The sequence below is a fragment of the Engystomops pustulosus genome, chromosome 5 (assembly GCF_040894005.1).
Source record: "Engystomops pustulosus chromosome 5, aEngPut4.maternal, whole genome shotgun sequence".
Classification (NCBI taxonomy): domain Eukaryota; kingdom Metazoa; phylum Chordata; class Amphibia; order Anura; family Leptodactylidae; genus Engystomops; species Engystomops pustulosus.
The window spans coordinates 149,539,825-149,566,522 of NC_092415.1; the positions used below are offsets into that span (position 1 = coordinate 149,539,825).

Here is a 26,698-nt window from a genome sequence, read left to right on the forward strand (position 1 = left end):
GCTTTCAGCATGTGATATTTGGTTGGAGCCTGGGATCTGGCTTATGTGTATGACCAATGACCAGAGTAGCACATTATCATGATAAATTGTATAGAGATAAATGTTTCCATTACATACATTTTTGAGGTTTTAAAGAAATTTGTTGTTGCTTGGTTTTATGATGAAATATGTATACTGTATAATTTCTGCTTAGATGGGTACAGAAGAATACAACAAGCTTTGCAAAGCTGGACTACCAATTTCTCATGCAGTACATGGAGTCCCCTACTTAAGAACACCCAACTTACAGACGACCCCTATTTACAAACAGACCTTTGGTATTTGATTATTTACAGTACTTTAGTCCCAGGCTACAATAATCAACTATAACAGTTATTGAAGGTGTCTGCAATGAAGCTTTAGTGTTTATCCTTTTTCTTATGACAATCCAACATTTTAAAATCCAATTGTCACAGATGCCCCAAAAAATTTGGTTGGTGCTGCAATTATAAAATATACAGTTCAGACTTCCATACAAATTCAATTTAAGAACAAACCTACAGAACCCATCTTGTATGTAATCCATGTAATCCAGGAACTGTCTGTAGTGGGTTCTGTGTCCTCAATAACTACTTGTTTCTTCTTATGACTTATATATCAAAGAAACAAGGGATGATCCAACCTATTACATTTTTAACTGCACTAAAATATTGAAAATACTGAAAATATTCCTTGCTCAAACAAGGCATTGTAATCTAACTTTAAATTTATGAAATGAGATGGGGTCCCAATTTTATTTATAGGTAGGGATCCTATGGTTATACCTCGATCTAGGGTTGTTTTGACTCCCCAAAGTAAAAAAGGATCCTACACTTTGTCAAGTCACTTGCACAATAATGGTCAGAAGAGTTCAGCACAGTACATACCAATAAGGCAGCTATTGGGGTCTATTTGCCAAAAGTTAATGGAGGGAAGAACCCCAGAATCATCTTAGCTAAGGGGCTCAGGGAAATCTAGACTAATCCAGCTATAAGTCTGGAACAAAAAAAACAAGGAACAAACGCTTTCTAAATAGTTGATGTTTTCCCAGGGAGTTTAGCTGTCTGCCATATTTATGTCAGGAAGGATTTTTTTTTTTGCCTTCCACTGGATTAACACTATAGGATTTATAAACTGGACATGTAGGACCAATGTCTTTTCTCAACCTTAGTTATTTACAGAACATTGCAGATTTGGGTCCCTGAGCCTGAACTTCCGGCTGAAGTCAGCTTTTGGACTCATCAGTGCCAGTGACGTGCATGCACATGGTGGCATTTCAATGCTGGCATTTAAATTAACAGCGCATCTTCGGCATTAAAGGGGTCAACACCAGCAATCGGGGCAAACACCAATTGCAGGTGGTTGCAGTAAGATTGGATGCGGGTACCCAAACCGATCCTTTTTTCAAGTAATCCGCTATACTCATGATTAGGTCTTTTCATTCCTCATTAACAGCTTTTTCTATGACAAGCCATGAAAATCATTAATCCCTTTAACTGAAAGACTTTCTTTTCTTTACATACGAAGCATATGCATTTCCTACAGCAGTCATAATTCACATAATCTCATTATTTTCTGTTGTCAAAATGTCTAGTACAAGTAAGATATTGCCATTTAATCCTGTTATGAACATGTGTCTGAAATATAAGCAGAAATGACCCCGGGAAGAGAAAGACACTCTACTCATTGATGTTTTTTTTTTCTGGTATTGAAATGTGATCAGCACACTCAACATGAAAGAAGGTGTTAAGTAAATTACATAAATGCTATGGAAAAAGGAAATTCTACTTGGGCTGAATAGCTTGCAGTAAACAATGTTGTTCTGGTGTAATTGATTGGTACGCTCAGCCTGTACATCACAAGAAGAGATGCTTTTTATGTTATACATTACCTGTATTTATACTGTGGCATCGTAGGTTTTTAATTTCTTTGATAAATGAAGGAAATAAAAGAGCTGGGAACATTTAATTCAGTAATGGACTGTGCAACAGTGAACTATAAGTGCTATTAACCATCAGAATCAGTTTTCATAAACATCTTTTTTTTTTCAATCCCTCTGATAGAAGAAAGAAGCACAGATATGAAACATTGCTTATTGCAACGTACCCATGGGAATAGTGCTGTATACTGGGGATTGAAGCCCAATAAACCCAAGTGTAAATAAGTTAAAGTTATTGTCAAACAAGCCCTTTCAAACTAGCATGATCAAATAAAATACAATTTTAATAGTGAAAATATTGTGTATTTAATAAAAGTATCAATGAAAGAAATCACAAATTAAGCATTAGGACAATCATTTTTATTTATGGTATGAAGATTAATTTGTCATTTAGTCTTCTGTATCTAAATAGATCACATTTCAATGGTTCTTTTACACAGCTTAATATCAGGTCCAGAGTAAGCACCGATATATGAGGAAATACGTTGTTGTCTTTACAGCGCTGGATGTAAACTGTATACATTCCCATATGATTTGCATATTCTTAGCAGCACATATTTTGTTTATATAGTGTAATGCATAGTTTCCAATAATAACGTTTAGGTCCATATAAACAATGAAATGGCCTAAGAAAGTGGTGGCGAACCTATGGCACTAGTGCCAAAGGTGGCAATCAGAGCCATTTCTGTGGGCACTCAGGTTATCACCCTAGGACAGAGTTCACCAGACAGGAACAAATTCACCTAATCTTCCTGTAGTCCCAGGCAACTTAAAAGATGCTGCTCTAAGCGCCATTTTTAAGCGACACTTCATTGGCTGTTTGAAACTACGGGAAAAGTGAGAAGGTGTGGACAGGGCTGCAGTATCTTTTTGAGGTCCCCCTGCTGGACCCTTCATTCTTCCTCTACAGAGAGACCCGGGAGAGAAGCTACAATGACATTCTGAATTTATACTCCTTCCTTCAACTGTATTGGTGGCCTCAGGGAAGAACAGGTAGCAATACCTTACTGTTTAAAATGCCATGTTGGCACCTCACGGTGAATAAGTATATTTTAGTTGTAGCTTGGGCACTCGGTCTCTAAAAGGTTTGCCACCACTGGCCTAAGGTGTCTTAAAGTGGATGCTCACTTTCAGCTAAATTGATATTGCTTCTGTAATGAAATGATACAGGTTTCCAATGTACTTTCTGTGCCAATTCCTCCCAGTCTTTTAGATCTCTGCTGGTTTTCTTGGAATAGGAAACTCATTGTGTACTTTCTGTAGGAAAGCACTGATCCATGGTCATGTGATGTTACACAAGCGCTCAGTTTGTTATAAAACATAGGTCTGACTACTCACTATGATACTAAAGAGCCGTGCACCATTGTTTATATACACAAAGTAAAAAATGAAGCTTCCTATACAATGACAGGAAAAAGAGGTCTAGGAAACTATGAGGAATTCATGCAGGAGGTTTATTGGGAAATTGTACGACATTTAATTACACATTTAATATCAATAATTTACAGAAAGTGAACATCCCCTTTAAACTGATCATCAGTTGTTGCGTAAAAGAGCTCAAAACCCACAGTAGATCTTTAAATTGTTCACTTCCAAATAAAAATGCAAAAGGCATTCCTGCTGCTGAGGCACTAAGGAATCATCTATACTTTTCAGGGAAGTCTGTCATTTAAAGGGAACCTGTCACCAGGGACCTCATTGTCACTAAAGACAGATTGTAAAAGCCCATGACACCTGCAGTGCAAAAATGCCTCTCTGCCTTTTCTAAGCATTTGCATTACAATATAATTGTGTGTTATAACTTACCTTGCACTCTGACAAGATCCTCTGTGTGGTCACAGGGGTTGGGCTTTGGCTTGGATGCATTTCACAAAACAACATGTGACTTGTCTGAGCTGCAGGCTGCCTCCATCTTTGTGCTCCTGTACAGCTCCTCCCTCTCCCACTGATGTCAGTTCACCAGGTTGTGACCTCTGTGAAGGAGCAGGAGGGAGGAGCTGTACAGGAGCACAATGATGGGACCAATTGCTGAGAAGTGAGTAACACAGACAAGTCATGTTGTTTTCTGAAATGCATCCAAACCAAGTCACAGCCCCTGTGACTACCCCCGAATTCTGTCAGGGTGCAAGAGTAAGTTATAACACACAATTATATTGTAATGCAAATGCTTAGATACAGCACAAAGACATATTTGCACTGCAGGTGTAATGGGCTTCTGCAACCTGTCTTTAGTGAAAATGAGGTCCTTGGTGACAAGTTCCCTTCAATACTTCAATACCTTAAAGCTTCCCTGCAGGGAAAATGAAAGGTTGCATGTTGATTTGCATGCCATGAGGGTTCTGAACTGAAACAAATAATAAGTGGAAGTTTATTGAGAGTACAGATATGTGGAAAGTACTCTGTTATAGCCAGGGGAGTAGTTTTAGGCCCCGCTGGTGTTCCTAGTGCATTTTTAGAATGGTTCTGCTTCTGTTATTGAAGTATATTGTACCTACAGTCTTTACAAAATATTTTTTGCATAATGTGTAACAACAAACCATATGCAAACCATATGCAGCCATAGACAACAAACCATATGCAGCCACTTGCTTATAACTAAATGGAACAGAAATAGTTTGCTGCAAATTTTGAAATAACCTTTAGATCAAATACACTTAGTATTATCTTTTTTTAGAATTATAAGAAGAAGGGATAAATAAAAAGAAGATCTGACAAAATATCATTATCCAGTAGAACTGAAAGGATTTATTTCAGGCATACTTTTTTCAGTTGGTTAATGTTTCCTGTGTTATCTTCAGTGACAGTGAGATTCTCTGGCTGGAAAATGACACATTGTGAGAGATCACTACGTGACGCTATAATCTTCAGATTACAGACTTACTCCCGAGATATTTGCAGGGTTGATTCAGTTACAGCTGGGCACATTTGCTCATGCAGCTAAATATGATCCTGCTAAAGCAGTAATCTCCGTAAACCATCATGGAGGTTGAAAAAAAATTACGGTCAATCATTTACTATGGCAGGAATCATTTTATTAACCAATATGACTCTTCTGGATGCAACACAACCAATTAAACAATAACTCCGTGTGTGGTGCGTAAGTTTGAAGAATATACAGTTACACAGTTAACACTGGCAGTTCACAAGAAGATACTGTATATGCTCAAAAATGACTCCATCTGTGCCCTGCCACATAGTCTTTGTGTAAGTAGTGATATTGTTATGCATTGTTTTCAAAATCTAAACAAATATGTGGCAAATCTCCTCCACCTCGCAGATGAGACAAGTGTATTTTAATGGTGACAAGTGTTAATGAGAACCTGACCTGTGGTTTAGGTTCCCAAATCAGTCTGTATCAGGTCTCTATGTGGCCCCAATGAAAAAAAAAATATATATACTCACTGAGATGCTAGTCCGATGAGGCACATTGAACTCGCAACCCCAGCTGTTGTCCGGTGTTCGGCTCTTCTGGTAATACTCCGTGAAGCCGGGATTAGTACCTGGATTCATTAAGCAAGCGCCGTAAAGTGGCAGCGAACCCAGGGTGTACTACTCTGGCTTCACTTACAGCAGAGCATCGGTGCATGGAGATCAGGAGGGAAGGCAAGTACATTATATTATGCTCATGTAGGAACCTTATAAAGGGCGATTCGGGGCACTAAACCACTAGTCATATGGACCTGTCAGTGGTTTAGTGCCCTGAATCTCCCTGACAACTTCTCTTTAAAGGGATTTTCCCACAAAAGAAAATTCTCACATTTCAATCCCCTAGTGATGTTAACACAATAAAGATCATTTAACCCCTTACTTTACAATGTTTCTCAGTGTTGTTGCTGCATTAGCTCCTATTACTCTCTAGGCTGGTCAGTGTAAAATTCTGTGGTGGGGGCGGAGACTCTCTTAGCACATTATGATCCATCTAGTTCTGTTGAGTGAAAATATGGTTAAATTATAAGGGTACAGGTGTATATACACTTTCATCTGGCTTGACTCTCTTAGCATTTGGCTTGATATTGTACTAATACACTGACACATAGAAGGAGAAATGAGACAAATCATAGATGATGAGATGCATGAGATGCCTATTTCACAGAGGCATGACAGACAGAGACTGAAAGACTTTTACACTGTCAGCTCTGCTACATCTTTGTTCTCACAGATATGTGCCTGTCTACCCCTTCCCCCAAATCACTTATCTGCTTATAGTTTGTAGTTTGCAGATTCTCTCTGCTCACAACGTGCTGGCAGGAAGTGAGTCACTGAGTGTCAGTGAGAGCTCTGTGCAGGCACTGCAGGGGGCGTGGCTACAGGCACAGAGCAGAGAGAGACAGAAACTCAGCAGCATTGACTAACAAAGGAATCCAAGATGGTGGTCACCCGACCTTAAGTCAGAAGTTACAGGATCGTTTGGGGGGCAACTGAAATTGTGTACACCAGGACTGATAGAGACAGGTTGGAATTATATCTGTGAAATGCTGTATTTTTGTTAATAACAGTGAATTAGAAAATGTGTTATTTTGTTATCCTGAGTACTTATAAGAAATTTGTCTTCGTGGGAATACCCCGTTAAGTAAATTTCAATTTGATTGGATTTTGGTGCTGAATACATCCCAGGCTGTCTGGGACTACCAAAAAAATGAGAAGGTGTGGACGGAGCAGAATTATCATTGGTGCTCCTCCTCTGGGCCCTGCAATTGTGAACAGAGTTCAGGGGACCCTAGAGGAATGCAACAATAACAATTTGAATTTCTTCTCTTTCTTTCTACAATATTGGTGTCCTCTTGATGCCACTATGATTAAAATCTCCGAGAAAGTATGGATAATAAGTTATTGCTTATATTGCCATGTTGGCAATAAGCCGATAAGCGGGTGGTTTTTGTTGTAGTTTGGGCACTTGCTCTCTATAAGGCTGCATTTAGACGAATATGTGCCCACCATACCGTAGCAAGAGGTGCACCATCACTGTTCTTGTGGCTTATCCCTATAGGTTGCCTGCAAAATGTACATAAAAGAAACTGAACTGAAGATAACTCGCCACAGTGTTGTACTAAACTTTTCTGCTTATATCTTCAGTGTACTCACTACCTAAGATTATTAGTCTTTCTTAAAGTTATCAATGTGTCTCATAAACTTAATTCATTATTGAGTTCTATGGAATGTTGCATTTGTTTTTTTAAACACAAATCCAGTTCACCACCAATACGTAATCTGATTTTGTAGAAAAGCTTCTTATTCCATGCTGTGATCTCCTCATCTCGTCATTGCATTCCACTCTTTGCAACCATGTTGATTCAGATACTGACTGTAAAACCTGTTCAATATTGCCTTGTGAATATGAAAGTCAAATACATTTTAGATGTCTCAGTTTATTCATTTAATTAATAGATAAACTGAGATACCTAATTTTTTCATTTACAAGAATATGGCCTCTAAATCATAACATATTTAAAAAATAAGAATGTTTTTCTATCTATTGTGGCAATTTAGTTTGCAGCATAATTTAATGGGGGGGGGGGGTTCTAGTACTGTAAACTTACTCTGAAATGTGGACTGCTGTGAAAATCATGAAATTGTACACCCTACTCTATTTACTGAACACCACTTCCTGTGTGCCTCTCAACACAACAGGAAAAATGAAGGGAGTCTGCTCAAGCAATCAGTGTCTTAGGTGGATCACTGCTACAAGCTCTGATTGGCTGAGCAGAATTCCCTGTGGTGTTAGAGTGTGATGTAGCAATAATGGATCGGCTGGGCAGCTTGCTGCTGTTATAGGTTGCAGGAAATAAACATTGGTGTCAACAAACTTGAACTTGAGACTTGAACTTTTTTCAGTTATGCAGCATTTGAAACGTGAACGAAAATATTGTAAAAAAACATTTTCTAGAATTTAGAAACATTTTGAGCTTAGAAATGTCACAAAGTATTTATGTTTCTACTTCAAGAGTTTATTATTTACTGGCCAACCTTGCCACTGAACACTTGGCATTTTCCATTTACTACTGATGTGAAGCAGCCTTGACTTCAACACAATAGAAAGTATTCACAACCTAAGTGGCAGTCATCAGATAAGTAATTTAAATAGCCTGATAATAAGTAGAAAAAAAATGTAGAAACCAGCCATTTAAAAATGCATACATTAGCACATAAGAGAGATAACGGTGCAATTAATTTTTATTACAGTCATTTCCAAAAAACGAATACACTTACCATTTTATTATGTCTAGCATGGTAGAATTAAATATGTAATGGTTCGTAAGAGAATACAGTGACACATGCATCCTCAATGATCGGCCAAGCATCATTTCCAGCTTACTTGATATCATCTACTTAATAAAATTATGGTGTAATTTGGTATCAGAATTATTTCTAAAACATATTTTGTTCTGCAACTTAATATTATCCATACAGAACCATAATTAGAACTTCCTATAAATATATAACTGAATGATAAGAGTGGTTTGAAAACTCTGATCACTAAAGCAGTGACCAGATTATTCTGGTTATTAAAAATAAATGGAATCCATTAAAATATAGTTTTAAATGAATTACAGGACTTTTATTTTTCATTCTCTATTAAGTCTCAGTCTTAAAACACACTGAGCAGATCCTACAATGGCCATGATTTGGTTGAAAGGATGTTCGTAGCATATATATAAAAAGGTTGAAAAACAGGTACACATTATTGATAAGCGGACCCGAACGACGAATATGCGGCAGCATTAAAGGGTTAACACCCATGATGTGGGAGAAGTGTCTTTGGGTACCGGAACCAAAGTTTTGTTCAAGGTTTGGGCAAACTCTCCAAACCAGAACATGACTGGGTCTGCTCATCCTGAGTGCACATCCCCACAGCAGGGCAGGATTTTAGGGTTCACAATCTGTATTGGTCCCATACACAAACACAATTAACAGGAATAAGCTCTTTCTATATTCCAAAAAATGAAAGTTTTTATTGGCTAAAAATATTGATAACTCAGTGGGGTTCAACAACTACCACCCACAAAGATCAGATTTCCAAGCAGCTGATAAACAAAGAATGGACCGTCATTTGGTTGACTCAAATCACTGCAACTAAGCTTCCATTAAAATGAATGGAACTAATCTGCGGTTACCTGATCTGACTAATAAACATGCAATGTAGATTTCTGCTTCCTGATCCATTCTATGTTGAAGAAGAACTGAACTGTGTCGGTGCTGGATATTCGTCTTCTTCTATCAATCTGATATGGATGACTTATTCTATATGCATGTAACTCTACATTTAACTGTAAGAAATAAACACTTTTGGGATAAGTATAAACCATAAAACAAAAATGATAACCAAAAAGTACAAATACAACTATAAAACACAGATAAAATGAGGAAAGGACATAGTAAAATGACTTCTAAGTTGTTTCTGCCGTCTGAATTCTATTTTTTTATTGTACTCTAAGCTCTATCCATATTGCATTTCAGTTATATAGTATGGAAAATATGCAAATATTTTTTCCAGGATGAGATAAGGAAAAGTTAAATACCTAGTCCCCTACTTAAGAACAGCCGACTTACAGACAACCCATAGTTACAGACAGACTCCTCTGACCTCTGGTGAAGCTCTCTGGATGGTTTACTATAGTCCCAGACTGCAATGATCAGCTGTAAGGTGTCTGTAATGAAGCTTTATTGATAATCCTTGGTCCCATTACAGCAAAAAAAAGTTTAAACTCCAATTGTCACTGGGGCCAAATTTACATACAAATTCAACTTAAGAACAAACCTCCGGACCCTATCTTGTACGTAACCAGGGGACTGCCTGTAGTAAATATTATAAAAGATAAAAGAGGTGTCTGGCCATTTGCCTTATGCCAAACCACATGAATACTGTCGGCATTGTTGCTGATGGCTGGCAGGCTATTTCCCTCTACCATGTAAAATGAATTGGTTTCCAAAATACTATGGATCTCAAATTTATTGAAGACTTTTCAGATGCTGATAACCTTATAATCACTTGGGGTACATGCACATTTTTGCTGAGAATGTCCATTCAAATGACATATGAGTCCCATCCAATTCTGATAATAATAATTCCTTTATTTATATAGCGCTACACAGAACTTGCTGAATCGGTCCCTGTCTCCAATGGGGCTCACAATCTAATCAACTTACCAGTATGTTTTGAAGTGTGGGAGGAAACCAGAGGACCCGAAGGAAACCCACACAAACACAGAGAGAACATACAAACTTTTTGCAGATGTTGACCCAGGGACTTGAACCCAGGTCCCCAAGACTGTAATGCTATCCACTAAGCCACCATGATGTAGAGGTGGTAGTGTTTCAGCAAGTCATCACCACTGTACGTAGGCTTTCATCACCTGTTTAGTTCACTGATTTTGCTCTCTATCAAAATACATAAAATAGGGTGGTTGTTCCCTGTCAGCCAGGACCTAGGCAACATATCTAGTTGCACTTCCCTTAGCTGCTTCCCTTAAGTCATTGTGTTGCAGATGTCTTTTCCACTTTTCTTTCTATAATTTTATGAACCATGTACATCATTTATGAAATATGTTCAGAGCTACACATAAAACAGGCAATAAATGACAACATTAATGTTATCATAAAAGTAGAATTTATAATGAGTAGAAGGCTTTCTGTGTAAAAAAGACAAGATAAACAATTTGATATCATTCTATGCTCAGTACTCAGATATATATATATGAAACATAGAGGATTTGCTGATCTGTTATCAGGAATGCTGTTTGAGTAGGAGCTTCTTCTCCATACATATGTATGTTTTTTTTTTTTACTATGGTTTCTTTTGAACCATATTATCCTCTAGCAAACATCTGGCTTGGCTCATTAAAATATTCATGATCTGAGCAATAAACAAGTCTCTAGCTAATATACTGTAAAGGGGACTACTTAATAATTTGGACATTTTGTAGTAATTATAACTGCATTCAGAATGTGATCTTTCAGAGTCACTGGTTAAATGTGGCGTTTCTAATGATAACAAAGGACCTTTGCTGTCCAGCTACAGCTCAATTGGTCAACATCTGAAACTGATGGCCAGCTAAAAGATGTGTAACCTTACCTCATTAATCTGGATTTAACCCAGCAGCCACCAATGTTGTATGCTTACTGTAACTTTCATCAAGATGTAACCCGCAAGTTAACATGGTATAAACATTAATTACATTACAAAATTATTTTTGGAAACGATTGTTATTATACTTATTATTGCTATCAGCATCAGTGATCATAAAAATCATATAATATTCGCTTTGCTGAAGCTTTGCCATATTTTTTGTTAAAATTCAATTCAGGTCCACATCTATTCGTTCCAAGCGAATGTTGCTTTAAATTGTCCTGGAGATCAGTATATAACCACTTCTAGTCCTCTAGAACGCAGGTTTTTCAATAAAAAAAAGTTATGTACTGTTTCTTTAAAGGGGTTTCCACTTTCAGCAAATAATTGATATGGTTTGTGTAAGGGAAAGTTATACAATTTTCCAATATACTTTCTGTTTCAATTCCTCACAGTTTTCTAGATCTCTGCTTGCTGTCATCCTATAGAAAGCTTTCATTTTTTGGTACATTCATACAGCCGTATGCATACAGCTGTGCTATGGAGAGAAGGAGGTAATAATTACTGCATAACTTAATATGCATAACATTAATAACACATAATACTCACTACATAACAAAAGAACAACTTTTTTAACTAATAACTAGCTTTATGACATAACAAAGTTTTTCATATAGAGTCTCATAGTAAGCAAGATTAACAGCCCGGTGACATTTACAATCCATTACTTTGGTCTAATAACTCCAAATCCATAAGACTATGCACAGTTTCATAAAATTAGTGAGAAAATGCAATACATGATTACTACTTTCTATTGTTTTTGCTACATTCTGTTTGATTTGTGCCAAGTACCAGTAAGGTTAATAACATTTGATAAACTCCAAAGTTAGCAAACATTTTCAATAGCAATAAATTAGGCATGAAGCTTATGATTTGCTTTGTAGATCAGTTTTCCAAAATACTTTATGTTTATACATAAACACTAGTCTATCGAAAAGCATTTTCAACCCGATGACAAACCTAGTATGTAATTTGGAGTGTAGATCGCAGTGTAAATTTGAAAACCACCTGCTCAAGCCCTATAATTTACTAGCATGTTTATAGCTTTAAACTATAGGGAAATGTAGCAAATTATGCTTATTTTAATGTGTATTAGATGTGTTGAGTACTATACGCTGTTAGATTTCTTACCAAGGCATTTAATAACATGCTGGGTAAAATAAAATACAGGTAGATACATAATCTGATATAATATAAAAAGTTAAGTTCTCCATCTATTAAAAGACACGGGTATGGGGGTGTACCACTCAAAGAAATAAAAAACAAGACTTACTCATTGAGTGCTGTCCCATTTAGTCAATACAAGAAAACACACAAAGTTAGGCACCCTAAGTGTGCATGGTAAATAATCAATGATATGTACTTTTTAGCAAGAAATAATTTTGCTAAAAAAGTTCCTGTGTCTTATAGACCAAAGGTCATGAAGATCCAGCAATTCCAGATCTTTCTGACTGCTTTCCTGGAGTTCTGGTGAGGGTCTGACAAAGCATTTCACCCAATTACTGCACTGCTCTCTCCATCTTCTTGCTCGTCCTGATGTATATATTACTAAAGTGATGTTAGAAGCATGTGACTGATCGCATGTTTCCTGCATCATTGCAAGGTCCATTCATGCTGCCATAGGATGGGGCCAGAGAAGAAGTTGCGGCTGGGATTGCGTATGGAGCAGAGCTGTGTGAGTGTGTGTGTTAGTTAGTGGATAGAGGTAGCTGTGCCTTGTGTTCATGTGCGTGAATGTATGTAGCAGACCTGAGTGAGTAAATGTAGCAAGAGGCATATGAGCAAATGTTTGTAGTACAGCTCTGTGAGTGAGTGTGTGGATTTACCGGAACTGTGCATAAGTATTTTTCAATTTTCTGGATTACAAAATCTTGGGTACTTATTATAGTAAGATGTGTCTTTGAGTCCAAAGAGATGCAACTAAAAACAAATAAAATTCATAAGAACACTCTACTCAAAAGTAGAAAAAAGGGTACAAAAAGAAATTTGATACATAGCACAATTACATGTAATGATTCCTGGGGGAAAGAAGCAATATACTGTATATAGTATATATAGACACAGGAATCTATATATCTGTAAATAAGGAATAAGCATATGGCTCAGAAATCAGGATAAAGATAACAATGGAGTTCACAATAGAATTCAGACTTGTAAGAAGTGAGCACAAATTGCAGTAAAAATACTCTAAAACAGTAAAACACAAAGGTTTACATAACATTCAATTCAAGCTACAGTATAAGTTTTTAACCACATACATCTTCAGTGGGTATGGAAAGTATACCCACTGTTGTGATTTTTTGTGCCAAAAAACTCGGCTTATACTCAAGTATATACAGTATACAGCCACTGTACATTTTTTTTCTAAACGTTCAAAGAAAATAAAGAGCATGAGACATAAGATGAATTTGCACTCACATGTGCAGTATTTGGTTTGTTATAAACTGTATGGTTAGACTTCACCAAATCATAAGCCTCGGTAAAGCAAAATAAAGTAAATAAGGTTAAGCAGTATCAAAAGAGCAGTGACCTCCTGTAATACGATGAAAAAATGCAGCGAAAATTCTCCAGTATATAACAGTGTTTGTTGAGTGGATGCCCTCAAAGGACTGTCAATGTGCTTCTAGTCTTCCTCTCTTTATCATGTTACTCAGCAGTGACAGCTTAGCACTGACCTAACATATATTAACTGGCATGATGCATTCAATTATTGTAAGAGCAGAATTCGCTGCTTACGTAGTGGCAAGCAGTCCCCTCAGGACACGTTCCATTAAAATGTGAAATGTCATCTTTTTTTTGCTACCTTTATTATAGCAGATTGGTCACAACTCCAAAGTGCTGCACAGGCTGCTCCTTGTTCAGAGTAATGGAACTTGCTGTGAATTAGTTTTTTGGCTATAGCCCCTGTCAAAAATTGCCAACTGCTCATTATTTTATTAAAATGAATTAAAAAATAAAGTGACTATCTTACGAGCGTGGGCTCATTGCTGGCTTCCACGTATCCATTAATTCTCATGATAGTTAGATGCCATATTTTGAAGAGGAGTTTTCTAGGATGTAACTTTTCAATTTTGTTGGGGGCCTAATTTTTTGTGGGACACATTTTACTTCCTAATGGCCTCATTATATATACTGTGCAATAAACTGGGAATCTAGAAACTAATTCAGAATGGGGGAAAAAAAGGAAATTTTTTTTTACATGTCTCATATTAAGCATAATGCCATGCCCTGTACTGGCATACCAGAAGACGGAACAGATGAATTGTGTGTCCACTTACAGAGATCTTAACATTAACCATTTATGGCCTATTACAACTTATACCACTGGTTATCACTTTGTAAAATGCAGAAGATAACTGAAAGTAGCTAAAATACCAAAGATTTTGTCCAAGAATTGACGATGACGGCTTTTCTGAAAATGAACACCCCTACTGCAGCTCTCATATACATGAATAGGAGCCCTGGTTTTAGAATTTTATTCAATTCACAACATAACATGCAGCCAATTGCTTACAACTCTGTTTTCTGTGGTTATGCAAGGAAAGACAGCTGATTGGTCAGCCCCAAACCAATCATTCATTAATATCATATCCTGAGAATAGCCCATCAAAAGTAATTTCTGGACAATCCCTTTAACATACTTCAAACAATTGGAAACGTAAGACATTTCATTAAGACTACTTGCCCCTTTTATGTAAAAGGGAGAGACAGAGACATATGGGGCCATATGAGTCCTGGTTCCTGTAGTAAAATAAGCTGCACTTAGCATCTTAGTTTTTTTTTATTCAATTGTTTTTTGTTGTCATGCATTTTGGCTGTGGTGCACTGATCATATGTTCTCTGCTGTCTGACTGTATCACACATGTACAAACACTCTGCTATGTAAATGGATAATGCCAGGGCATTCTACCCTCTCCCAGTGTTTTCCTGATATGTAGAGACAGAGATATTTATCACAAGATCTTATTTTTTTATCTATTAGCACTGCTAGACGTGGGCTTTGAGACTTGACATTGATTGTAGTATATGAAAGGGAAGGGGAGAATGGCTGAAGCTCGGGCTTGCTAGAGCTTATAGCTGAGGCTCCATGGAGAATGAAGTTGCCTATCTGAATTTTAGGCCACTTTCACACAGTCACTTTCACACAGTATTTCATCAGTATTTTGAAGCCAAAACAGCATCTATAAAGTAGAAAACTCTATGGGGCATATTTATCAAGCTGTCTGAAAGTCAGAATATCCTCAGTTGCCCATGGCAACCAATTACAGCTCCCCTTTAAAATATTAAAGCACTGGTAAAATGAAACCTGAGCTGCGATTTGTTGCCATTGGCAACTAGGAATATTTTGACTTTCAGGCAGCTTGATAAATCTGCCCTTGTATATCTTCAGGATTTTGAGCCCTCTCCTGTTTAAAAATACTGATTTTAGACAGATTGGAAAGGGAATCCTGTGTGTATACCCATCCATGCATCCCTATTGGTAAAATGATTTTAGTCTCTTTATCTATTCAATAGGCTGTAAAGAAAAACAAGTTGGCAATGGCCTTTAAATTTGATAATGTGGAGATGGTGCTTGTCTATTTTAATATTATTGTGAAAAGCAATTTAATAATTAATAATTACACATTACTTATTGTCATGCGTCGATCTAAAATGTTTTGTTGTTTCTATTGAATTTTACAGAAAAATGTGATGAGTCCCTGGTTGGTGGACTTCAACCACAATCCTTTAAAAGTTCATCTGTAATGTCTGGAATTTATGCCCCGGTATACGCTAAGCTGAACAGGAGGGAAGGTAAGACATTGGCTTTAGAACTTTCTACAAATGGATCTTCAGTTTATTCATGATTCAGTATTTGGTATAGTTATGGTAAAATTTTTACTATTTTCATCACAAATGGTATAATGTGTGTTTTAGCTCATGTATTATTAATCATGTCACCTCTCATTGTTGTCACAAATGTACACAAAATTTTAAATGAACTTATGTTTGCCAAAAAGTGCATAATAGAACTAAATGATAGTGAAACTTTAAAACATTTAACTAGTTAGTCCGGATCCCACTGGCTACACAGTGCAGTGGACGGGAATCCCCGCAGAATATAGAAATCTAATGCAGGAACGAGGAACACCTCCGCCGACTATGGGATCGTACCACCATATGGTACAAATACACAGGCCTAACATTGCAACTAGAGATGAGCGAACACTAAAATGCTCGGGTACTCGTTATTCGAGACGAACTTTTCCCGATGCTCGAGTGCTCGTCTCGAATAACGAACCCCATTGAAGTCAATGGGAGACTCGAGCATTTTTCAAGGGGACCAAGGCTCTGCACAGGGAAGCTTGGCCAAACACCTGGGAACCTCAGAAAAGGATGGAAACACCACGGAAATGGACAGGAAACAGCAGGGGCAGCATGCATGGATGCCTCTGAGGCTGCTTAAACGCACCATTATGCCAAAATTATGGGCAACAGCATGGCCATGACAGAGTGACAGAATGAAGCTAGATAGTATCTAAAACATGCAATAATTGACCCTGACACTATAGGGGACGGCATGCAGAGGCAGCGGCAGCAGGCTAGAGAGTGTCATGGCGACATACCCTAAATGGACTCAGGCTTCAAACCAATGGGTGGCAGAGAGGAACCAAAGGAGGTGAGCAAGAAGTGCTCAAATAATATCGGTACATGATAAAAGTTTGCCAGTATATTTTGTGGATTACACAGCAGGGTGGCGACAAAGTTAACATGGAAGCCATGAAAACAACCCAAAATTCTGCCTGACACAGCTCGTTTGATAAGGGGACCATGTATGGAGGCAGTGAACTAGTAGTAGATTAAAGGTGCTGCAGTTAAAACTATGTTAGTTGGATTTTGGCATGGAGCTGGCGCTCCGCTGCCAGACGAGCTTTCGCCAATCCAAGCCCCTGTCTCTAGGCTACTCCCCAAACAGCACTTTTGTATAAGATCAAGTGTAGTAGCGTTCTTATAAGTTTAGGATATGCCGGGTGAGGGGAATGTAAACAGATGCGCAAGAAGCGCATGATGCGCATGGAGCTGGCGCTCCGCTGCCAGGCGAGCTTTCGCAAATCCAAGCCCCTGTCTCTAGGCTACTCCCCAAACAGCACTTTTGTATAAGATCAAGTGTAGTAGCGTTCTTATAAGTTTAGGATATGGCGGGTGAGGGGAATGTAAACAGATGCGCAAGAAGCGCTGAAATAATATCCCTAAATGGTAAAAGTTTGCAAGTATATTTTGTGGATTACACAGCAGGGTGGCGACAAAGTTAACAACTTTGATGTGGAATGCCCTGTAATAGCTCTTGGGCGGTGTGCCTTTTATCGCCTAGGCTCAGCAGTTTCAGCACCGCCTGCTGTCGCTTAGCGACGGCACTGCTGCTGTGCCTAGAGCTACCGACTGATGGCGCCATGCCCACGGATGGTAATTCGGAGGAGGAGGAGGTGGAGGAGGGGTGGGAGGAGGTATAGTAGGCCTTTGAGACCTGGACCGAGGTAGGCCCCGCAATTCTCTGCGTCGGCAGTATATGACCAGCCCCAGGGTCAGACTCGGTCCCAGCCTGCACCAAGTTAAGTGTAGTAGCGTTCTTATAAGTTTGGGATATGGCGGGTTAGGGGAATGTAAACAGATGCGCAAGAAGCGCATGATGCGCATGGAGCTGGCGTTCCGCTGCCAGGCGAGCTTTCGCCAATCCAAGCCCCTGTCTCTAGGCTACTCCCCAAACAGCACTTCTAAGAACCTTTTGTATAAGATCAAGTGTAGTAGCGTTCTTATAAGTTTAGGATATGCCGGGTGAGGGGAATGTAAACAGATGCGCAAGAAGCGCTGAAATAATATCCCTAAATGGTAAAAGTTTGCCAGTATATTTTGTGGATAACACAGCAGGGTGGCGACAAAGTTAACAACTTTGATGTGGAATCCATGAAAACAACCCAAATTTCTGCCTGACACACCTCGTTTGATAAAGGGACGATGTATGGAGGCAGCTATATGGACGACTTTTGGAGGTAGCAATGGAGACAACGTGTGGAGGCTGCTATGGAGACAATTTAATTTGGATAGTGCCTGTATGTGGCAGTCCCAAACATTTTTCAAACCAGAGGAGCAGGTAGGTGGCCCTCCAGTAAAATGGAATAGATTGAGTGCCTGTATGTGGCAGTCCCAAAAATTCTTCAAACCAGAGGAGCAGGTAGGTGGCCCTCCAGTAAAATGGAATAGATTGAGTGCCTGTATGTGGCAGTCCCAAAAATTGTTCAAACCAGAGGAGCAGGTAGGTGGCCCTCCAGTAAAATGGAATAGATTGAGTGCCTGTATGTGGCAGTCCCAAAAATTCTTCAAACCAGAGGAGCAGGTAGGTGGCCCTCCAGTAAAATGGAATAGATTGAGTGCCTGTATGTGGCAGTCCCAAAAATTCTTCAAACCAGAGGAGCAGGTAGGTGGCCCTCCAGTAAAATGGAATAGATTGAGTGCCTGTATGTGGCAGTCCCAAAAATTGTTCAAACCAGAGGACCGGGTAGGTGGCCCTCCAGAAAAATGGAATAGATTGAGTGCCTGTATGTGGCACTCACAAAAATTGTTTCAAACAGAGGACCGGGTAGGTGGCCCTCCAGAAAAATTAAATGCATGAAGTATAGCAAGAGCCAGTGGGCCCTGTCAAAAAATAGCCATTTTCCTCTGCTTTACTGTACAAAGAGGAGGAGAAGGAGGAAAATGAGGAGGAGGAGGAGGAGTGGATCAATTATTCAGGTTGAGCTTCCTTCACCTGGTGGAGATTGGAAATTCTGAGAAATCCAGCCTTTATTCATTTTAATAAGCGTCAGCCTGTCAGCGCTGTCAGTCGACAGGCGTGTACGCTTATCGGTGATGATGCCACCAGCTGCACTGAAAACCCGCTCGGACAAGACGCTAGCGGCAGGGCAGGCAAGAACCTCCAAGGCGTACAGCGCCAGTTCGTGCCACATGTCCAGCTTTGAAACCCAGTAGTTGTAGGGAGCTGTGTGATCATTTAGGACGATGGTATGGTCAGCTACGTACTCCCTCACCATCTTTCTGTAAAGATCAGCCCTACTCTGCCGAGACTGGGGACAGGTGACAGTGTCTTGCTGGGGTGACATAAAGCTGGCAAAAGCCTTGTAAAGCGTACCCTTGCCAGTGCTGGACAAGCTGCCTGCTCGCCTACTCTCCCTCGCTACTTGTCCCGCAGAACTACGCACTCTGCCGCTAGCGCTGTCAGAAGGGAAATACTGTTTCAGCTTGTGCACCAGGGCCTGCTGGTATTCATGCATTCTCACACTCCTTTCCTCTGCAGGGATGAGAGTGGCAAGATTTTGCTTGTACCGTGGGTCCAGGAGAGTGAACACCCAGTAATCGGTGCTGGAATAAATTCTTTGAACGCGAGGGTCACGGGATAGGCAGCCTAGCATGAAATCTGCCATATGCGCCAGAGTACCAACGCGTAAGAATTCACTCCCCTCACTGGCCTGACTGTCCATTTCCTCCTCCTCCAACTCCTCCAACTCCTCTTCTTCTGCCCATACACGCTGAACAGTGAAGGACTCAACAATGGTCCCCTCTTGTGTCTCGCCAACATTCTCCTCCTCTTCCTCCTCATCCTCCTCCACCTCCACCTCCTCCGATATGCGCTGAGAAACAGACCTCAGGGTGCTTTGGCTATCAACAAGGGAATATTCTTCCCCCGTCTCTTGTGACGAGCGCAAAGCTTCCGACTTCATGCTGACCAGAGAGTTTTTCAACAGGCCAAGCAGCGGGATGGTGAGGCTGATGATGGCGGCATCGCCACTGACCATCTGTGTTGACTCCTCAAAGTTACTCAGCACCTGACAGATATCAGACATCCACGTCCACTCCTCATTGTAGACTTGAGGAAGCTGACTGACCTGACTACCAGTTCTGGTGGAAGTTGACATCTGGCAGTCTACAATCGCTCTGCGCTGCTGGTAAACTCTGGATAACATGGTCAGTGTTGAATTCCACCTCGTGGGCACGTCGCACAACAGTCGGTGAGCGGGCAGTTGGAGGCGGCGCTGCGCTGCCCTGAGAGTGGCAGCATCTGGGCTGGACTTCCTGAAATGCGCACAGATGCGGCGCACCTTCGTGAGCAAATCAGACAGATTGGGGTATGTCTTGAGGAAACGCTGCACTATCAGATTTAACACATGGGCCAGGCATGGCACATGTGTCAGTCTGCCGAGTTGCAGAGCCGCCACCAGGTTACGGCCGTTGTCACACACAACCATTCCCGGCTTGAGGTTCAGCGGTGCCAGCCACAGATCAGTCTGCGCCGTGATGCCCTGTAATAGCTCTTGGGCGGTGTGCCTTTTGTCGCCTAGGCTCAGCAGTTTGAGCACCGCCTGCTGTCGCTTAGCGACGGCACTGCTGCTGTGCCTAGAGCTACCGACTGATGGCGCCATGCCCACGGATGGTAGTTCGGAGGAGGAGGTGGAGGAGGGGTGGGAGGAGGAGGAGGCATAGTAGGCCTGAAACACCTGGACCGAGGTAGGCCCCGCAATCCTCGGCGTCGGCAGTATATGAGCAGCCCCAGGGTCAGTCTCGGTCCCAGCCTCCACCAAGTTAACCCAATGTGCCGTCAGCGATATATAGTGGCCCTGCCCGGCAGCACTCGTCCACGTGTCCGTGGTCAGGTGGACCTTGTCAGAAACGGCGTTGGTCAGGGCACGGATGATGTTGTCTGACACGTGCTGGTGCAGGGCTGGGACGGCACATCGGGAAAAGTAGTGGCGGCTGGGGACCGAATACCGAGGGGCGGCCGCCGCCATGAGGTTGCGAAAGGCCTCGGTCTCTACTAGCCTATAGGGCAGCATCTCCAGGCTAAGCAATCTGGAGATGTGCACATTAAGGGCTTGGGCGTGCGGGTGGGTTGCACTATATTTGCGTTTCCGCTCCAGCGTCTGGGGTATGGAGAGCTGAACGCTGGTGGATGCTGTGGAGGATCGTGGAGGCGACGATGGGGTTTTTGGGCCAGGGTCCTGGGCAGGGGGCTGACTAGCAGCTGACACAGGGGAAGGAGCAGTGGTGTGCACGGCCGGAGGTGAACGGGCTTGTTGCCACTGAGTGGGGTGCTTAGCATTCATATGCCTGCGCATACTGGTGGTAGTTAAGCTAGTAGTGGTGGAACCCCTGCTGAGCCTGGTTTGGCAAATGTTGCACACCACAGTCCGTCGGTCATCCGGTGTTTCCTTAAAGAACCTCCACACTTCTGAAGATCTAGCCCTCGCCGCAAGAGCCCTCACCACGGGAGCTTCACTAGTTGACAGTGGCGCTGATGCACCAGCTCTGGCCCTGCCTCTCCGTCTGGCCCCACCACTGCCTCTTCCAACCTGTTCAGGTCGAGGACTCTCCTCCGTCTCAGAAGCACTGTGTTCACCCGGCCTCTCAACCCAGCTTGGGTCTGTCACCTCATCATCCTCCGATCCCTCAGTCTGCTCCCCCCTCGGACTTCCTGCCCTGACAACAACTTCCCCACTGTCTGACAACCGTGTCTCCTCATCGTCGGACACCTCTTTACACACTTCCACTACGTCAAGAAGGTCATCATCACCCACAGACTGTGACTGGTGGAAAACCTGGGCATCGGAAAATTGCTCAGCAGCAACCGGACAAGTGGTTTGTGACTGTGGGAAGGGTCCAGAAAACAGTTCCTCAGAGTATGCCGGTTCAAATGGCAAATTTTCCTGGGAGGGGGCAGACTGGGGGGGAGGAGGCTGAGGTGCAGGAGCTGGAGGAGTGGGGATTTCGGTGACATGGGTGGACTGCGTGGAAGACTGACTGGTGGTGGACAAATTGCTCGAAGCATTGTCAGCAATCCACGACATCACCTGTTCGCACTGTTCTGGCCTCAACAGTGCTCTACCACGAGTCCCAGTAACTTCAGACATGAACCTAGGGAGTGTAGCTCTGCGGCGTTCCCCTGCTCCCTCATCAGCAGGTGGTGTCTCACCCCGCCCAGGACCACGGCCTCTGACCCCTGCAGTAGTTGGACGCCCACGTCCCCGCCCTCGTCCTCTACCCCTAGCCCTGGGGTTAAACATTTTTAAAATGAGAGTTATAACTTTTTTTTTTTTTTTACTTTTTTTTGTTTTTTTTTTGTGTTTTTTTGTGTTTTTTGTTTTTTTTTGTGTTTTTTGTTTTTTTTTGAGTTTTTAGAACCAAACAATCCTATCCTATTGCTATGGCTATTTTCTAGCCAAGTATCAAAGGAAGCACACTACTATGCCAGATGAGATGACACTGAGTTAGTGCCTAATAGAAATCCAACCCCTACTGAATTTTCCCACTTCAGCCTTTGCTATGGATATGTGCGCCACTAAGCGCAGAACACAGCGGTCGCAAGTCTCACTACAAATTGCTCAGAATTGGCAAGTACATGCACTGCAGAAACTACAGCCACCAGCAGATCAACCAGAAATCAAATATATAGAACGCTACTGTAGGCTTCAAGAAGCTATTTGTATTCTCCTATGGCTATTTTCTAGCCAAGTATCAAAGGAAGCACACTACTATGCCAGATGAGATGACACTGAGTTAGTGCCTAATAGAAATCCAACCCCTACTGAATTTTCCCACTTCAGCCTTTGCTATGGATATGTGCGCCACTAAGCGCAGAACACAGCGGTCGCAAGTCTCACTACAAATTGCTCAGAATTGGCAAGTACATGCACTGCAGAAACTAAAGCCACCAGCAGATCAACCAGAAATCAAATATATAGAACGCTACTGTAGGCTTCAAGAAGCTGTTTGTATTCTCCTATGGCTATTTTCTAGCCAAGTATCAAAGGAAGCACACTACTATGCCAGATGAGATGACACTGAGTTAGTGCCTAATAGAAATCCAACCCCTACTGAATTTTCCCACTTCAGCCTTTGCTATGGATATGTGCGCCACTAAGCGCAGAACACAGCGGTCGCAAGTCTCACTACAAATTGCTCAGAATTGGCAAGTACATGCACTGCAGAAACTAAAGCCACCAGCAGATCAACCAGAAATCAAATATATAGAACGCTACTGTAGGCTTCAAGAAGCTGTTTGTATTCTCCTATGGCTATTTTCTAGCCAAGTATCAAAGGAAGCACACTACTATGCCAGATGAGATGACACTGAGTTAGTGCCTAATAGAAATCCAACCCCTACTGAATTTTCCCACTTCAGCCTTTGCTATGGATATGTGCGCCACTAAGCGCAGAACACAGCGGTCGCAAGTCTCACTACAAATTGCTCAGAATTGGCAAGTACATGCACTGCAGAAACTAAAGCCACCAGCAGATCAACCAGAAATCAAATATATAGAACGCTACTGTAGGCTTCAAGAAGCTGTTTGTATTCTCCTATGGCTATTTTCTAGCCAAGTATCAAAGGAAGCACACTACTATGCCAGATGAGATGACACTGAGTTAGTGCCTAATAGAAATCCAACCCCTACTGAATTTTCCCACTTCAGCCTTTGCTATGGATATGTGCGCCACTAAGCGCAGAACACAGCGGTCGCAAGTCTCACTACAAATTGCTCAGAATTGGCAAGTACATGCACTGCAGAAACTAAAGCCACCAGCAGATCAACCAGAAATCAAATATATAGAACGCTACTGTAGGCTTCAAGAAGCTGTTTGTATTCTCCTATGGCTATTTTCTAGCCAAGTATCAAAGGAAGCACACTACTATGCCAGATGAGATGACACTGAGTTAGTGCCTAATAGAAATCCAACCCCTACTGAATTTTCCCACTTCAGCCTTTGCTATGGATATGTGCGCCACTAAGCGCAGAACACAGCGGTCGCAAGTCTCACTACAAATTGCTCAGAATTGGCAAGTACATGCACTGCAGAAACTAAAGCCACCAGCAGATCAACCAGAAATCAAATATATAGAACGCTACTGTAGGCTTCAAGAAGCTGTTTGTATTCTCCTATGGCTATTTTCTAGCCAAGTATCAAAGGAAGCACACTACTATGCCAGATGAGATGACACTGAGTTATTGCCTAATAGAAATCCAACCCCTACTGAATTTTCCCACTTCGGTCTTTGCTATGGATATGTGTGCCACTAAGAGCTAAACACAACGGTAGCAAGTCCCCCTGCTAATTCCTCACAAAATGGTAAAAGATGCAAATTAAAATAAAAAAAGTAGAACGTTATTGTAGCCCTAAGAAGGGCTGTTGGGTTCTTTGAGAATCACTCCTGCCTAACAGTAAGCTAATAGAACACCCTAACGCTTTCCCTGACCAGCAGCAGCTCTCTCCCTAGCGGCATCCAGAGACAGAATGATCCGAGCAGCGCGGCCAGCGGCTAGTCTATCCCAGGGTCACCTGATCTGGCCAGCCAACCACTGCTATCGACGTGTAAGGGTACCACGTCATGCTGGGTGGAGTGCAGAGTCTCCTGGCTTGTGATTGGCTCTGTTTCTGGCCGCCAAAAAGCAAAACGGCGGGAGCTGCCATTTTCTCGAGCGGGCGAAGTATTCGTCCGAGTAACGAGCAGTTTCGAGTACCCTAATGCTCGACCGAGCATCAAGCTCGGACGAGCATGTTCGCTCATCTCTAATTGCAACTGAAGGAGCAGATTACAGCCTGTTTATTTACCAGCTAAGGGTACATTTAGATGGCAAACTTCGTCTTCCATTTAAAGACACCGTATTATCATCGGGATCCATAGAAGTCTATGGGGCCGTGATGAAATCATGCGATTAGTTCACTGCACCTATAATGACTGTCTGAATGAGCCCTAAACAGAATTCTTTAATGAACTATATTAGAAAAACATTTACAACCCTCCCCACACATACACAACAGCAAAAATCATCTGATGGTTACTCTTTAATAAAGAATACACACAGGGCGTAATTAAGCAGGAATAACTAGGGTCATGTGACTATCCCTACATTCATTAACAAGGTAAACCGATGTATATTTAGTACATTGGTAAATAGAGATAAGTGCATAAGCAAATTATGCACAAAAGCACACGTAAGTAACAATAACAATAACAAATAGCATCACTGGGATAGGGAAATACAAAGTCTCACCCTTCTGATAAGCAAAGCCTTCTACATTTTCACACATTTTCACACTTTTTATTGGATACACATTTGACCAGATTTATATAAACTGCGCCAGTTTTCTGTCTGATTTTGCACTAGAAAGAACATCTTTTGATCTTGCACCTGTATATAAGAAGTATCTGCACCAGTTTTGTGTTGTGGCTGCACTGTTCTGACTAGACAGACAGTGGGGCAGATTTACTTACCCGGTCCATTCGCGATCCAGCGGCGCGTTCTCTGTGGTGGACTCGGGTCTTCCGGAGATTCACTAAGGCAGTTCCTCCGACGTCCACAAGGTGTCGCTGCTGCGCTGAACAGCATCGAAACGCACTGGAGTTCACCGAGCCATCTTGGATGAAGGTAAGCGTGTGTCCCGCGACACTTTTTTTAAAAAATGCGGCAGTTTCTCCGAATCCATCGGGTTTTCGTTTGGGCACGCCCGCGGATTTCCATCACGTGCATGCCGGCGCCGATGCGCCACAATCCGATCGCGTGTGCCAAAAACCCAGGCAATTCAGGGAAAATCTGCACAAATCGAAAAAATTTGGGTAACACATCGGGAAAACGCGATTCGGGCCCTTAGTAAATGACCCCCAGTGTGTTGCACTGTATGTTGAAGGTGCACCTAAAAAAATGGTGCACACTTCCAGAGCAGTGCAGGGCGTGACACATAACTGAAGACCATGCACCAGTATTCAACAAACAGGTGCACTCTGCACATTCGTGCACTAAGTGCTGGTTTCCTCATTATTGATAGATCTAGGCCAATGTCTCTGAAGGGAGACCTTGTTTTTCTTGATTTTGCTCTATTACTTGTTTCATCTGCAACATCCCTGCCAATGTAAGGCAGAGGAGTTGTTGCAAATAAGCCCCTTATATGTGTGTCCCCCTGATAGTGAGTCTGATCAGCTCCCCTGCAGGACACTACACATTTGCTCAGGTAATTGGGCAGCAGTAGATTCTGCCTGGATAGGCAAGAGTTAAAGCAACGTTAATGTTATTATTAGAGATGAGCGAGCACTAAAATGCTCGGGTCTCCCATTGACTTTAATGGGGTTCATTATTCGATACGAGCACTCGAGCATCGGGAAAAGTTCGTATCGAATAACGAGCATTTGTTCACTGAAAGAACACATTAAAAGAACAGTGCAGAATAACACATTACAGATGTTTACAGATGTGTTCCTTGTAAGAAAACACTGAAAAAACACTATTCTTCACATTGCAGGTGTTCGTGTGTGTCTTCCGATAAGTCAGGAGATGTGTGCGCACATCTGCAAAGTGAAGAATAGAATAAAAACAGTGAAAACAGTGACCACAAGACCATTTAAGTGCAGAACACATTGAAAGAACACTATTCTTCACATTCCAGATGTTCGCGCACATCTCCTAACTTTGAGGTTCCCAAAATCACTCCAGTACTGCATTTGTACAGAATCGTTTGGCATGTTGTTACCGTTGGTTGAATAAAGTTACTTTTATGCACAATATTGCCTCCGTCTTGTCCCTGTTACAGCTGTATCA

General features: G+C 41.5%; 1 protein-coding gene across 1 annotated transcript in view; it reads left to right on the plus strand.

Annotated features, from left to right (window-relative positions):
• Positions 1 to 26,698, plus strand: part of CNTNAP2 (contactin associated protein 2) — a 1,040,519-nt gene that overhangs the window by 252,324 nt on the left and 761,497 nt on the right. Inside the window, exon 2 of the mRNA XM_072153374.1 lies at positions 15,765 to 15,875. Within this exon, the coding sequence (XP_072009475.1) occupies positions 15,765 to 15,875 (111 nt within the window). The remainder of the gene's footprint in view (positions 1 to 15,764; positions 15,876 to 26,698) is intronic.